This window comes from Eumetopias jubatus, unplaced genomic scaffold (assembly GCF_037043125.1).
Source record: "Eumetopias jubatus isolate StellerSeaLion01/CBP00866 unplaced genomic scaffold, mEumJub1_p1.0 scaffold_3, whole genome shotgun sequence".
Classification (NCBI taxonomy): domain Eukaryota; kingdom Metazoa; phylum Chordata; class Mammalia; order Carnivora; family Otariidae; genus Eumetopias; species Eumetopias jubatus.
The window spans coordinates 2,968,466-2,984,248 of record NW_028274809.1 but is presented as its reverse complement, the minus strand read 5'-3'; the positions used below and the strand labels follow the sequence as shown (position 1 = coordinate 2,984,248).

General features: G+C 60.5%; 1 protein-coding gene across 5 annotated transcripts in view; it reads right to left on the bottom strand.

The window, feature by feature from the left end:
• Positions 1-15,783, bottom strand: part of HDAC4 (histone deacetylase 4) — a 292,587-nt gene that overhangs the window by 35,335 nt on the left and 241,469 nt on the right. For 4 of the 5 annotated variants that reach the window (XM_088021462.1, XM_088021464.1, XM_088021463.1 and 1 more), the window contains 4 exons: positions 14,391-14,577; positions 11,218-11,351; positions 8,787-8,907; positions 3,026-3,072 (listed from right to left, as the gene is read on the bottom strand). In XM_088021462.1, coding sequence (XP_087877588.1) covers positions 3,026-3,072; positions 8,787-8,907; positions 11,218-11,351; positions 14,391-14,577 — 489 coding nt within the window. The remainder of the gene's footprint in view (positions 1-3,025; positions 3,073-8,786; positions 8,908-11,217; positions 11,352-14,390; positions 14,578-15,783) is intronic. The other variant, XM_088021465.1, reaches the window with a different exon arrangement.

Genomic DNA, 15,783 nt, shown 5'->3' with positions numbered 1-15,783 from the left:
GGGCCCCATCTCCAGCTGTGGGCAGCAGGAGCCTCGGCCACGCTCACGTGCCCTGTGTGGGGATGCACCCAGCCCAGTGAAGGTTCTGAGGAGCTGTGCATTCACAGGTCGGTCCCCTGGAACACAGTGTCTGCCAAGTTGATGTGAGAGCCCGTCCTTCCCAAATTAACCTCCTCCAAGCGCCGAACGCTCCGGGACTCCAGAGACAGCGGCCAGGCAGCCAAATGTGTGCCTACCCAGGTCCGTCCAGGTGCCCAAGGGCCCCTGCCCACCTGAGAGAGACACCGATTATTATGCGGGGCGGATGGATTTCCTGCAGTGAACCCTTGAAGCTTCATCTTCAAAGCAAGATGATTGAAAATACATTTATGAGGGGTTCAAGCCATTTCCGGAGGAGTGTTATTCTGTGAGGGCTATTCCTTTCAATGACCAAACCTCTGTGTTCTTTAAATAGTTTCCAAATGTCCCAAGAACGCTCTGCACTTTGCTGACTCTCCGCAGCATTAATATTCAACTTTCAAAGCCCGAATTCTGTTGTAAATAATACTGGACTGCTAGTCACAGAAGTAACCATTCAAACAGAACTGTCCTGGGCCAGCTACTTCAGCTGCAGACCCTGCTCATTAAAATCGAAGGTGACAGTCCTCGGGCGACAGTGGCAGGGGGGTCCCATCAGCTGCCGCTCCCCTGAAGACGGAAGGTGGTTTACACAAAACCACTTGGATGCTTTCTCCCCAGAACGTGAGGATTTGGGTGTTCCGCCCAGGGAACCAGAGCTGGGATGGAGGCTGGACAGCCCTCCACATGCTTTGATGGCTCTCTGTCCATGACCCCAGAGCAGAAAAGGCCCCATGACGTCTTGCCCAGAGTGAGGGACCAGGGCCCCAGGCTGTCACCGTCCTCAGAGACCCCGACAAGACGTCCCGCGGCTCAAGGGCCCGTGTCCTCCAGCTGCTGGCCACCAGCTCCCCGCTGAATGGCCCAGGATGGCCGGGGGACAGCCCTGAGCTCCAGGGGCACGAGGCTCTGGGGAGCAGCAGAGCGGCAGTATGACTGCTGATGTAGGCGCAGCAACCAAAGCAAAGAGCAAAGGCCTGCCCCCCGCTTTCCCACGGCAAAGCCAGGAACGAGCAGAGGAAAACATGGAGGCCGCTCCTGCGGAGATTGAGAAGGGAGGCACCAGGGGTGGCCAATTCCGGGCACACCATGGCCCCTGGGGAGCAACGGAGCTGAGGGCACAGCCCAGGGCAGCCAGGGCCAGAGAGGGGGCCACACCCCTGGCAGGGAGGGGAGTTCACCCACACCAAGTCCCCTTAAGGGGAAACTGGGGACCATAGCAGAAGTTTCTTTTATTTGCTTTGAAAAAAAGTTACAGCGATTCAAAGCCTCTTCTTAGCACAGTTAAGGAAAAAATTAGTTTGCAAGTGACTTTTAAACACCATCACACACCCCAAATGTTAATTCCAAGTAACTTCCAGGGAAAGCAGAGCAGGCTCTCCCTCCCTGTGTCACTATCCAGAGTGCCCATGCTCCCACCCACACTCTGCTTTCCCGATACCCCCGGGGGTGGCCCCCGCCCCGGAGACCCGGTGCACCTACAGGGGCACTGGTCTTCTCTGCCCTCCCTGTAGAGGTAATGATGGAAAAAAATCGAGAGAGAACCATCCCCGAAACACCCTATGGCTCACTCGGTCCACTAAATAGTCCACGGGCTCCCTCTCTACCCAGCTGGACTTGGTGGGATTTCCCACCGTCTCCCTGTTCTGGAGCATTTCTGTGTCTGGATGTGAAGGTGGGTGCTGGTCAGCCTGCAGGGGCTCGGCTCTGGACGCACACTCGGGATGGGGTGGGGGGCTGCCTGGCTCCAGGCCCCAGGCCTGACTTTAGCTTTCATTTGCAAATTATAAATCCTGCCTTGCCCAGCACACTGGCTGTAGGGCAGCCGAATCCAAGCCTTTTCAAGTCTGGCCAAAAATTTGCCCCGAATTAAGAGATTGCAGCCTACTTACAATACAAAATAAAATAACTCTAGGGGGCTTGGTGGTGGTATGAGTAAATGCCGTTTATTCTCTTTCTGACGGGATAATTTTCAAAGCAGCGAGTTTTGTAAAGACTCAGGAAGAAAACAATTTTGTTTCATTTCCATAACAGAATCCAGACCTTGAGCTTCGCCCTGCGATCTGTAATCAGTGCACACTCTGCCGCTGCAGCTCCAGCCCAGGCGGCTTTGTTGCCCGCGCCGTCTGGCTGGCCGCGCTCTCGCCTGCGCCCCAGAACCTCGGTGGCCAGCAGGTCCCCCGGGGGGAGGCTTGGGCTTGCCCTCAGCCCCCGGGGCCTGCTCTCACCCCGCACCCCTCTCTCATCCAAGGCGGCAGGAGCCCGGGGAGCCCTTCTCTGTTAACAAGGAGCTCTGGCTGGGGACACCTGACCTTCGCTGCGCCGAGCGGGGGGTGGATGTCCAGACTGGAGCGCCCTTCGTAGTTCAGCGCCCACAGCAGGGTCAGGGAAAGCCGTGTGAACGACACCGGCTCTCCTGAGGGTCCACCCGAGCGGGTCTGCTTAAGGGCATTGTCGCTCGTAGGAGCAGCAAGCATAGCTCGGCTAGCAGCTCTGCACACTTTCCGTGGCCCACAAACACCAGGCTCGCACGTTCTGAGCTTCAGCTGGGCGACCACACACCCTTGCTCTACCCGCACGACGGGTTCCCGGCCTGAGGGATGAGCAGGCTCTTCCTTCACAGCTGAGGGGTGGACCCCGACCTGCACACCAGATCCTGTTTCCCGAAGCAAGCATGGGTGCCAGACGACCTTGCCGGAGGAGGGTGCCCCAGTCCGGCCTCCCGAATGCTCCCAGGCTCCCAGGCCTTTGAAGCCACACGTGCGAGCGTGGCGCAGCCCCACCCGCTGGACCCTGTTTATGGAAAACACCTGGCAGCAATTATCCACGCGGCGGAAAACAGGGCAGCGATTTCTGTGACCACTGGGACCCCGAGAACAAACGGGACATTATTTACAGAAATACTTACCCCGACACCACCACAGGGCAGCCTGACAAACACCGATGTTAGCGAGCCTGCAGGGAGAAGGACAGCCAAGGTCAGAGGAAAAGGTCACAGGTGCCCCGCCTACACGGAACACAGCGTGGGCTCTGGAAACGGGTGCCCATGTGGCGCTCTGGCGCACGTAGACCATGTATTCAGGTACCGAGGGGCAAACTGGTTCCAGAGGTAACAAGGCACCCCTGTGTGGCCTGCTGTGGGGGCAGCACCCGGGGGCAGAGCAGCTTGGGCCGTGTGGGAACAGCCCCTGTGGAGAGACACGGAATTCTCCATGGCCACAGCCACTGCTCTGAGGCATGGGCCCCAGAACTGGGCCTCTCCTTCCAGCCTGAGCTCACATTCGTCCCACAGAACAACCCGAAAGGCTGCGTCCCGAGCACATCTCACCGCTGACGAACCTGGCTCCTCAGTGAGCCCCCCCACCGGCCCTAACACCGCCCGGTGCCCGGTAGACACGGAGGGCTCTCCCGGGGATGTGAAGAGCGACAGCCCCCTCCCCATTTGGAAACATTCCGAGTCCACCTGATGGCACGCAGCTAAGAAACCACAGTGCTGGAGCTGGCCATCCAGAAGGCCTTCCCCAACCCGAGACGCAGAGGCAAGTCCCCTGTCCCAAAGGGCTCAGCCCTGTGCCCCAGTGACAAAAGCATGAAGTGTCATCTTCCTCGGTGTGATCCAGTGCTGGCTGGCAACCAGCCTACAGCTCACCTGTCACAAGGGAGAGTCCCCCGCCCCCTGCCAAGTGTGACACCCTGGTTCATGGGGCTGCCGTCCCCCCAGGGCTCACCCAGGAGAGCCTCTCTGCCATACTCCCTGCTCCCCTATGCCTTGCCCCTGCGGCCCCCGGACTCTCTTGGCAGGTTCCTTAGGCCAGCTGCGGACTCTGCTTTCTGGACCCCGCAGGGCTATGCCCACTGCGCGGAGGCCCACTCCCAACACCTCCTCCCTGACGCAGAACACCAGCACCTGCTCAGGAATCACACTACTGGGGCCCAGGAAGAAAACAGGTCTGGGGTCACTGGACCTGGTCTGTGCCCGCCTCGTCCCAACTCCTGGTGAGGACCACACCAGGCCCCGAGCCACCAGGGGCCACGTCACGCACCAGGCCCCGGCCTGCACCCTCCTACGGCTCACACTCGCCAGAGCCCCCCTCCCCGCTGCCTCAGAAAGGCCTGGGTGCCGGGTCTGCCTTAGGCCTGCTTCTCCCTGTGCCACCCACCCCCAGCCGTCCTCCACGCCGTGTCCCGCTGACAGCCACGGTCTCGATCCGTGGCTCCTGCTGCCACATGCTCTAGTCAAACGCCTTCTCGGTGGAGCGCCTGTGAAGCTGGTGGCAGGTCTGCCTTCCTTCCCTTGTGCTCACTGCTAGCCCACAGCCGGTGATACGGAAACCTGTGAGCGGGTGGGGGACTAGCCGGGCAGGAGGCAGAATATGCCGAGGAGGGTGGCCCCTGAGGGGCTTGCCCAGTCTGTACCGTGACCCTCTGCAGGGAGCCAACAGGAGAGGGAAGATGGGCTGCGGGAACAGGCCCGGGGTGGGAGAGGGCACGGACGCCAAGCCTCTTGTGGTCCTGCTTTGCCCCATGTCCTGTAAGAGGCCCGTCTAACGGCCTAGGGCATCAGCTGAAGCCCGGTGATCGGCCCTGACAGGCCCAGCCTTCCAAACGTACATGGCCCTGCATGGCTCCTGGGGCTGGGGATGGCCTCATGACCGGTTCTTCTTGAGTCACAGACTTTCCCAACACAGGAACACGGCGCTTTCTCCCAGATAACTCACAGGTCCGTGCATAGGAGTTCAGACACATCTGTGTGCCCAAGTCCAAGGGAAAAGAGCTTCTGCAAAGACATCGGATTTCTATTTTTGAAACGAGAGCCAATACGGTCTACGTTAAGAACATAAATCATCTAGATATTTTGACTTGGCTCATTATCCAAAGACCAAAATAGTGAGAAAAGGTAGAATCTCACGCACTCCTGGGTGGGCGGTAAGCATGGGGCTCTGCACAGGGAAGCCGTTCTGGAAACAGCTTCTGAGGCCCATGGCCACGCTCGGCATCCCCAGCCGCCTGCTTGCCTCTGGCCCCTCCGGCCTCCTGTGGTTTGGGGCCACCGTCACCTAGGCGAGGCCACAACTGTCCAGGCAGACGTGGTGGCGGATGTGCTAAGGGCCACCGTGCTTTTCCCATCATGGCAGTGGCTGACAGGTGCGCTAGGAGGCCGGCCGGTGTGGGGAGGACACCGGCATTCCTGTGTCCCTACTGAGGCTCCTCGTGCTGTGCGTGGAGTACAGGGCTCTTCTCTCAACCCTTCCCAGCCACCGCCAGGCACCGCTTGGCCAACTGACCAGGCTCCCTTTCAAGGGGACTGCCATCGGGCGACACACCCGGACCTCCGGGAACCTTGAAGGCTGGGCCCTGCAGCCCCCGTGAGCCCGGCTGCGCCATGCTGAGCAGCACCTCAGTGACCACGCAGGTCTTCTCGCGAACAGCTTAGAAGTTTGTGGATTCCATAAAAAGAGGAGGGCAACTCACCCAGTAGTGTTCAAAGGCCCAGTTAGGGTTGTTAGCAACACCTGAGATCACTGCCAACTTCACTACGTGTGGACCAGTCAGACGGACGACAGGCCTCCAGGTTAGGACAGTCATCAGACACTTAGACACCGGTCTCAAAGGGCAGAAAAAGTAACCGGTTAGATGTCCTTGTAGCCATGAGAATAGGGTTTTAAACACAGCGTTTGGCAGAAAAGAGAGAGAAAATGGAATGATCGAGGGTATCTTTGCTGTAAACTATACAAACACAACATGTTCTTCACAACAACGAAATGAACACAAAATACACTCAAAGGGCTGCATCCGGGGTGGGGCAGAAACAGGGACGTGAGGATAATGGGAAGACATTTCAGCAAAGAGGCCAGAAACAGGAGCCGGGGCTCAGGGGCCCAGTGATGTTGGCCTGACTGAGGAGAGGCAACCCCATCACTGACCTGGGCTCAGGAGGTGCCGACAAAGGGTCAGCGGCTACGGAAGCTCTGGGCCCTGCCGGCGGCACCTGCCTCACTCTTCCCTGAAGGCCCCACAGGCGCCTTGTCTCTCGTTTGTCATCCTTTGTCTTCAGCCGAGTTTGAAACTAGCTCAGAGACCTAGTCCATTCTCCTGCTGCTCGCTCGAGCCCGTCTCTATCCGCGACATGGAAACAGATCACCCTCTCCCCGGCCAACTGCTCAAGTTCAGAGGATGCAGGTGCAAAAGGCCTCTTGGTGGAGGCTCGACCGACACATGGCCTCCGACAGCCGACAAGGCAGGAGCGGCTGAACTGGAAAGAGCCCGCCACTTAGAGTGGGCCACGGACGCCGCACCGTGGGCTCGGGACAGGGCCCACACCAGGTGCCTCTGTGACAGCAGACCCTGCTCTCTGATGTGAGTCCGTCCGGCCAGCTCCTGGCGACCACTCACGGCCGGGGGTTACTGGCTCTGCGCCTTGGCAGCACTGATGACATCATGGGGCCCACGGGCCAAGGTGCCACCCTGGCAGGAGCGGCGTTTCCCGGAGAATCCCGCAGGACCCTGGGGACCGGGCCGCCCTGCCGACCACGCTGTGCTGGCCTTCTGCACGCAGCCCCCTCTCTCAGCGACTCCCTCTCCTGCCGGCGGCCCCACGTCCACCCTCTCAGCCTCCCTCTGCGCTGGAGAAGGGTGTCCCCTGGACCCCGGAGGAAGCCCTGCTCATCGCCCTTCCCGGCCGGGTCGAAGCTGCAGACTGCAACGAGCCTCCGCCTGGCCCCGGTGTCGTGGGGCATTTGCCCTGCAATGTGGCGCACCTCACCTAGCACCCGCTGTTCCACATCTGTCCCTTTGGCTCCTCGGAGGGTCTGGGCAGCGCGGCTCGCCCCATGGTGCTGGGGCCGGCTTGTGATTGCTCCAAGACGTCCTCTCCCCTTCCTCTCGCTCTCCCTGGGAGCCCGTGCGCACCGCGAACGCTCCTTTGATTCTCTCCGTCTTCTTCCCGCTCCCCGGCTCCTGCCCATGTCGTTCTGCTCCCAGGGGACTGACCGCACCCGCCTCCCGGCCTGGGGCTCTCGACCCCCGAGCCAGTGCTTGATGGGACTTTCTCTAGCGCCCTGGTCTCTTCCTTCCCCGCTGCTCTTGTCCACGTTACACGGCCGCGGTAGGTCTTCTCTTGAAGAAGAGTAAGACCAGTTCTGGTTTTCTCTAGCATCCACCATCTCTCTCAGAAGTCTGTCCTCGGAGCTGCCCTGTTTCAGACTCATCTCCCTGAGATGCACTTCCCCGAGTGCGGATAATCCTCGGCCATCTGTTCCTCGGACGGAGGCCTAAAAGCCACTGGGAGTTCCAGGCACACGGTGGGCTTGTGAACTGGGGGCTCTCTGTTCGGCATCCTCATGTCGGCTTCCTCTGGGCTGGTCATTCTCAGAAGAGGGGTCTGTAATGTCTGCCTGAGGGCAGGGTCCCCATGAGGGGAGGCAGGAGGTGGGCAGGTGCCTCGCCCTGTTCTGCTCCTGACATTTGCCCCTGCCAGGGAGCCCTGTGCCCTTTCGGTTCAGGGTCATGGGGTTGGGAGAGCGTGGTAGGGTGGGCCTCTCAGGACCTCTGGGCCCAGCCCCTGTCTGACCATTCCCTACCCTCCACCCCAGGCCCAGGGTCTCTGCAGTGGCCAACCCAAGCCATCTGAGTCTGTGGTGCCATTGGGAGCTTCTGTCCGGAGCGCCGGAGGACACTCTGTGGCACCTGCTGTCCACCTGCTCTCTCTCCAGCCTCCAGGCTCTCCTGCCGCTGGGGCCTCTCCCATCTCCCAGAGCAAGTAGTCATGTCTTTTGAGTCTTGTTGCTAAGGGCAGTGGGGCTCGGGAAGCAGCATGACTGGCCACCCCAGGACAGAACCTACAGGTTTCCTCCTGGCCACCAGCTCCACCCTGTCCACAGACAAGGGCCACTGCAACCGTGTCAGGCAGCTCCATGCTGATGGGATTTCCAACACAAAAGATGCGCTCCCTAAGGAGGCGAGGGAGTGACGGAAGGAGCGAGTGCACATGCACGCACGTGCACACATGTGGGTGAACAGGGCCGCACTGCAGCGGGATCCCCCCCAGCACAGTGTGAGCAGAGCCTCTGCAGACACCGGAGAGGAACCAGCCCTCCGCGTCCCTGCAGGTTCATGGTGGCTGGGAGGCTGGGGTGAGAAGTGCCCAGGAAGGGCCGTGACCGGGATGGGGTCTGCGCCCAGGAGCCCAAGGGGCCGGAGGCTCCCGACCGGCCTCTGCTGCAGGTCCGCGCTGCTGAGACTCCTGCCTCCCCAGGCAGCAGATGCCCGTCGGCAAGTTCCGGCCGCCAGCACAGAGGCCCAGACCCTGCAGAGAGCCCTCTCCAGGCTGCCCCTCTCCTTCCCCCGACTCCAGGCTCACGGCAGGCCCAGAGCCTAGGTACCCGCCCCCTCCAGCCTCTGGTATCGACGCTGTTACAGGATGTTCCGCAAAACCAGCAGGTCTCACCCTGTTTCTGTAGCATACCGCTGACCCAGGCATGAAACCTGCCGGCCGGGTGAAAGCTGGCCGGTGAGACCCTCCTCCAGCCCTCAGCTCAGTACCTGGTGCAGGCGCCACGCACAGGGCCGTCCCTGCCACGCCGCCGCCGCTGGGGCCAAGGGCGGGACTAGCGAGTGCAGGGCTGGAAACACCGCCTCAGGCGGTAAAGGTAAAGAAGGGCTTGAAATACCTAGAAGTTTCTTACTGTCCAGTTTCTGCCTGTTGAGGGGGTTTGTGCCATAGAGCAGGGCGTGCGCCTCCGAATGCACGGTCTGCAGTTCCTCCAGCGTGGCCTTCCGTCCGCGGATGCACTGCAGGGACAGAGGAAGAGGGGCTCACGTCTCCCTGTGCCTTTGGGGTCTACTTTCGACAGAAAACCGTTCCTACAAAAACCGTCACCCCAAAAGAAACTGAATTTTATACGTACATGGGCACAAAATCATTTGGTTCCTGCAAAATAAAAAGTAAACCGCACCCAACACATTTAAAAAATATTTAAAAAATGTTTTGGAGGGCTTACACTTTAACTTTGAAAAACAGATTTAGACAGATAATTCCAGCCTTCAACGCTTTAACCTTCCCTGTCACCCAAATGATCTGGCATCAAATTGCTACTTTGCTTTCCAGCTGCTGGGGTCTACTCTTCGGGGGGCGGAGGGGGCTGCCCTCTCCAGGCCTGCGGGGCTCACACCCAGGCCCATGGGCTCACACCCAGGCCCTGCACACCCCTGAGGCCCGGGAATAGGCCCCTCACTGCGACCCGCACTGGGCCTGAAGTCAGCGAATTTACCTCATCATCTGCGTGTCTGTCCACATTTTCCTTTGCTTTGGATATTCTTCACATCGAGGCTACACAGTTATTTTCACATTTCCCCAGAAATTAACATAAAATCTACTATTCTTTAGTTGGGCTATGCTTATTTAAACTTTTAAAAGGAGGGCGGTTAATGGAGCGAGGTTCAAGCCAACATTTCACACCGACGTGGCTTTCTGAAGGCCATGGTCACACGGGAGTCTCCACGACCATCTCCACGACTGTGGAGGAGGCCCCGGTGGTGGTTGTGGTCCAGGGCCTGCTCTCACTCCCTGCCACCTTGTGGAGGATCCGTAACTGCTCACAGGTGACAGCTTCCCAAGGGATGCCCATGGACACAGGAGGGCAACGAGAGCAGAGGGAGCAGAGGCGGGGCAGTGTGGCCAGGTGTCCGCCAGCCCAGCCTCCCGGAGTGGACAGGGCCGTGAGCTTCACACCCTCCGCTGCCCAGCTGGGCCTGACGCAGCAGCACGGGGAGGGGAGCCCGGCCTGCAGAGCTCCCACACCCGTCTGCCAGGTCAAGGGGCACGGACCAGGAGGCCCGGGCCTCCACCTGGCCGGTCCCGCTAACCTCTCTGTGGTCAGGGCCAATTCCTACCACCATGTCCAGCACCCGGGCCCTCTGCCACCTTGGGGGCCCACGTGGGATCCTGGTGGAGGCAGGGCCACCACATTCCCTTGGGCTGAGTGAAGCAGGAGGTGCACCCTGTCGTCAGCATCCCCGCCCATAGAGGGCACCTGGCTCTGCGTCCCTCATGTCACCACATGGAAGCTGCATGCTTTACCCAGGCCTCTTCCCAACCATCCTGCTGACCGCCTTCCTCCTTGGTATCTCGGTCTGCAGGTCCTAGGAGCCCCCGCAACCCCTGGCCAGGGAGCAGGCGGTGCTTCCTGCCTCAGGGCCACAGGAGGGCAGAGGGGTCCAAGGGTCTCATTCCCCCCGGGTGTGCTGTTTCACCATCTCAATCCTGTTCGTGTCTGATCTTCTGGCGAAGAAGCTCCCCGAGAGGCCCCTGGGCTGAGGGTACCCTCCTGGGAGAGGCCAGAGGGTAAAGAGCAGGTCATGGGGCACGGGCCTTGGAGGCAGGGCAGGGCCCTGGGTTGGTCCCGCGGGGTGGTGGGAGGCACGGAAGGGCACCTGGGCCCGGAAGATTTCCTCCTAGGGGTGTCCGCCAGGGCAATGCTGCCCCCCAGTGGTGCAGCCTTGGGCCAGACCCCAGAGCAGGTGCCACCGTCCACTCCTCACCAGCTGGGCGGGGTCACATCCTCCCCAGAGAGCACCCCAGAGCAGGATGCTGGACCCAGCTTTTGGGCCCCTTCCCCCTTTGAAAATCATGCATCACCCTAAAGCCGGTAAGGATGGGGGGTCACAGGAACCACAATGACTTAAATTCCCAAATATCCTGGCTTCTGCAAGAGGAGTGGGTGGAGGCACAGGGGGCTCTGCTGCCCCCACTCTCCTGTGTGCCTGCTCGAGCCTTGGTCCAGGTGGGCCCGGGGCTGTGACAGGTGGGTGTGGATGGTGTTCATCAGCTGTAGGGCTCTAGCTTTCCCAATCACTGCACGGGGCAGCACGAGTCAGCCCCTGTCCCATCCCTGTCCACGCGTGGGGGTCATGTGGGAGGCCAGCCGCCGGCAGGAAGACAGGAGGCAGGACAGAGGCTGGCCTCCAGGAAGGGAGGACCTGGGTGTGCAGGGAAACAGCCCTGGGCTCCCTGGGGCCCACCCGCAGGTGCCTGGTGCCGCAGTGGAAAGGCGGCATGCTTGAGCCTGGAGCCTGACGCAGGCCCACGTGGGCCCACCTTACCTCACATTTGCCTCGGAGGCCGGTCTCCTGCAGCCGAGACCAGATGCTCTGGATCCTCCCGGCGTGCTCGGGGTGGCTGTTGGTGTTCCCACAGGTGCACTGGTGCTTCAGCATCAGCGTGTCATACACAAGGCCTGGAGCAGAGCGTGCGGCCCAGCCCGTCAGAGCAGCCGGCGGGGGTCCTTGGCTGCCGCCCACCACCTCCCCAGCAAGCAAGCCGCCACATCCCTAGGACTGACAAAGGCTAACACGGCGTTCTATCCACTAGGGCCACTTGTCGGAAAAATCCAAGTTCACCAGAGGCCAACTGGAGTTCCCAGAAACGGAAGCAGAGGCAAGTGTCCTGCTCACAGCACATGCCCAGAGGTCCCTGGGGTGGGGGTGGGGGGGCAAGTCAAGAAGAAAGAAATGGAGATGCCCCACGCCACTCCCCACTCCTTCAGCCATGGGCACACTCATGTGGCAGGACTATGCTGTCCTCCAAAACTCAGAGCTTTTAGTCCCAAGTCTCAGTCCCTCTTGTCAGGGAGCAGCCTCTCTACAAAGCCGTGTGCTGGACGGAGTCCTGTCTGAGGTTCTGGGGCTCAGAAGGCAAGACTTGGTTCCTACCCTTAGAACCTTCCAGAGCGGCTGGGACAACGTGAGCACACATACGAACAGGTAAACACCAGGGTATTCAAAATCAGCACAGAATGGACATCACCGAGTCCAGGAACTTGTGCTAAGTACCCGTCTGCAGAGTTCCTGGGGACAGGGCAGAGCTGCGATGCCTGCTGGCGCCCCTCGGGGAGCCGTGGCAACGGAGTCACCCTTGGGGAGGGACGCCGCACCCGGGCTCTGCTGCACAGGGAACAGGGACACCCCCGGACCAGAGTGACTGAGGTCATGGCCAGGAAGATGCCAGAATGCCGGATGCTGCGCGTCCGGAGGCGAGGCTGGAGGAAGGGGAAAGGCAGGTGGGTGCTGTGCACACCCCTACAGCTCCCTCCAGGATGCACCCCTGTCCCGTGCCCCTCCTGCAGCGGGGGAAGCGAGACGTCTGCTGGGAGGGGCGGTCCACTGTCCCTGCTGCAGCACTGTTTGCAGCCCCCTCACACCTGCCCCAAGGGTCAGGCAGGTCTCCGTGAGGGGCCGTCTGCTCACTCTCGTCAACAGAGGTGGGGGCGCATGTGCATCAGACCCACGGCTGCTACTTCCACATGTCAGGGGCTGGGGAGCAGAGGCGCCATCACCAACCACAGGGCAGCGGAGCTGCGGCCCCGCCGGACACCTGGCCTCTGGGGGCATGAGTCCCAGCACCACCCCTTTGGTTTCTGTGAGTCGGGCTAACAGGAGTCCGTCCCCTGGTGCTGCAGGAATTCTGGGTATACCAGCAGAACTGAGTGGGGCATGGTGGGACATGTGGTAGAACAAGCAGCTGCAGAAACTCACCACCAGCTCACTAAAGTGTGCGGGCAAGACACGTACACACAAGAGGCTGTGTTCGGTAGTTCATAATGGCAACGTATACCTATCTCTGCACACACGTGAGTGTGTGTATGGAACATGTGTACACACGTGCACAAACAACCCAGATGCCCATCAGTGCAACGAACACGGCATCATCTTGACAAAGCAGTCGGTTGATATTTACTGGCCGTGTGGCTGGAACTTTTGAGGTGACACCATGTCACTCCTGCCTCTGGATGGGACACTGGAGGCGAGTCTGCAGGGCGGGGGAGCGGCAGAACCAGCCAGCACACTCTGCAGGACGTGCTGCAGCTAAGACGGAGAGCCCATCCGCGTGCACCAAGACCCCAAGGCAGGGCGTGGGGGATGCACAAAAAGCACACAGGGACAACTGAGTCCTATCTGCGCAAACTAAACCACGTCTGTGTCCATCTGTCCATCTGGCTGTGCACAGAAACGCATCTGGAAGATTTAAACCAGACTAACGGTGGCTCCCTCTGGGTCGTGGGATTGGGGGCAACTGTCAGTTTCTCGGCATTTCCGGTCTATTTGTTTTTAAACAGGGAACTCGTACTGTTTTTATACATTTTAAAAAAGTAACAATGCAGACGAGCTAAGAAAGTATATCAGCAGAGGGCCCCCCCCAGGCTGAGGTCTCCCCCCAGGGAAGCACGCAGGGATGAGGCGCCTGGGGGTCTCCCCGGCCCCCATGGTGGGCACATTTTATGTGGCGCATTTCTGCTGTGGCCACAGGGGAGGGGAGGTCTCTCTTAGGGACGTGTCCACCTCAGGTCCCCTGCTGACTCTATCTGTGACCTTCTGCAGCTTCATGGTTTTCTTTCTGAAAAGCACTGCTTTAATCTCTGGCTAATTACAAATTACAATTTTCTCTGAATATGAAGAGTATCCTTTTATGACGTAACGGAGAGAACTTAGCCATGTTTAGAGGCTACACATTACAGTGCGCAGAAAAATACGATGTTTTATATTTTGTCCTATTACAGGGCTGTCTGAAGAAGGACGAAACCATTCTGTATTTAGAGCACTTTCTCCTCCTCTGTCTCTGACAAGAAGTATGAGCCGAGAATGGTCTGCAGAGCTGTCCTGCTGCCCTCTGTCCCGGGCCCGTCTGACTCAGAGCGGGGAGCCTCAGACCTGCCTACACAGTCCTGATCCCGGACCGTGGGGGCGGCGCGGCTGCGGCAGAGACAGAGTCCTGCTGGCGGGTTCCTGCCTGGCTCCTGCAGGGCTGGGGCAGGGAGGGCTGAGCCGCCCTCACACCATGTGGCCTGATATCCATAAGCTATAGCTACCTGGGCCGCGTGGGCAAGGCCCCGCAGAAGGTTTGGTTCACAGAGTGGTGGACGAGAAAGGACAAGCTCATTGTCCCTGGGGAGCACGGATGGGAAGCCCCCCAGCCCGCCGGCCACACTGGCCCGCCGGTGGGCTGTCTCTGGAGGAAACGGATTCTCTAGCAAAGGGAAGGGTGGACTTTGGAGCCCGGGAAAGACCATGGCATCAAGGAGGGGGCTGGGAAGAGAGCCTCAGTGAGCGACACAGCTGGCCGCGCAGCCGAGGGGCAGGTCACCGGCGGCCGGCACTCGGACGTGCGCAGCCCCATGTGGGCCCCCCGTGGCTGCTGCAGCCGCGGGCCAGTCTCACCCGCAGGCATTGGCCGGCCAGTCGACGGGGCCGCCCCGCCCCGTGGCCCGCCGTGCACGTACCTGTGGTGAACCTCGGTTTGGTGGGGGGCTCCTGCACAGACATGGGGAAGGTGGCAGACGCCGGGGAGGACTGTGCCCGCGACAGAGGCCGGTGGCCGCCGAAGGACACAGCGACGCCGGCGGCCTCCAGGGACGCCTGGTAGTTCCTCAGCTGGTGGATCCGCTGCTGCTCCAGGAGAAGGGCTTGCTGGGGGGAGAGGGCACATGGGGTTTGCTGCTGCCAGGAAACCTCCCACCTCCCTGCCTGAGGGGCTACACAGATCTCTTCCTGTAAACCACTTGCCCACTCGTTGGTTCACACGATCCGGGAGCACGAGCTCGTTCATATGAGCCGGGGCAGCTGGCCGGGACGGGCTGCCTGTTGCCCACGGAGACCCCCGCCTACAGGCAGCCCTCCGGGGCCAGGCTGCTGCTATCTTGCTTTGGACAGAGAGAACTCGATCTGCATGCCAGTAACGTGTGTGAGGGGCACATGGCAGAACGGAAACGCTGACTCGCTCGCGGCCACGGTTTGCTCGCTGGTCTCTCCCCACCCCACACCCCCACTCAAGGACAGAAAGACTCTAGATGAAGCAAAGGAGAAACGTTCAGGTTCCAGACACCCAGGCCCAGCCAGCCAGTGTCAGGGACAGGGAGGAGGCGGGCACACCTCTGTGAGGGGGCAGGGGCCAGATGGACCATCCCCAGGACGTTAGCCACCTTTCAGCAAAATAACCAGAGCGAAAAGGAGGTGAATTCTTTAAACGTACGCTTCCATGAGAAACTCTTTTTCACAAAAATTGTGTTTCTATGGGAAGAGCTGGCTTTGGCACAATACCACAGGGACCCAGAACGGGCAGTTCAGAAACTAAGGGAGCTCAGGGGCGACCAGGCAGCGCGGCGCCCGGAGCAGGGACTTCGTCTCTCGACCGTGGTGGGTGGGCACCTCACGAGCTTGCACAGCTCTTCTCTGCCCTGCACGCGAGCCCGTGGGGAGACACGGGGGACTCCAGGAGGGGCTGTGGGGGTGGGCAGGAGCCAGGAGTCGGACCCAGGGCCACGGCAGAGAGGGGAGCGCTGGATGGGGCCCGGGACCCATGAGGGAGGGAGACCCCGAGGCGCATGTCCCCATGACAGGCAGAGGCGAGCCCACCCAGAGCGTCCCTGAGGAGGCAGGGGCCAGGCCTGCAGGGAGGGCGTCCCCAGAACAGTGAAGGCAGGGAAGGCAGAGCTCCTCCACGATCCGTGAACAGGCTTTGTCCTTTTGCAAGACGACAAGGTCCCCAGCCGTAGCCCCTCATGAGAAGCAGCAGTCCAGCAGCCGTGCGGCCGCCAGGGGAAGGAAAGCCTCTCCGCCCAGCTGCCCGATTGTCCTGCCTTCAGGAAGCAGAGTCGGGAAGGAGCAGAAAGGGAG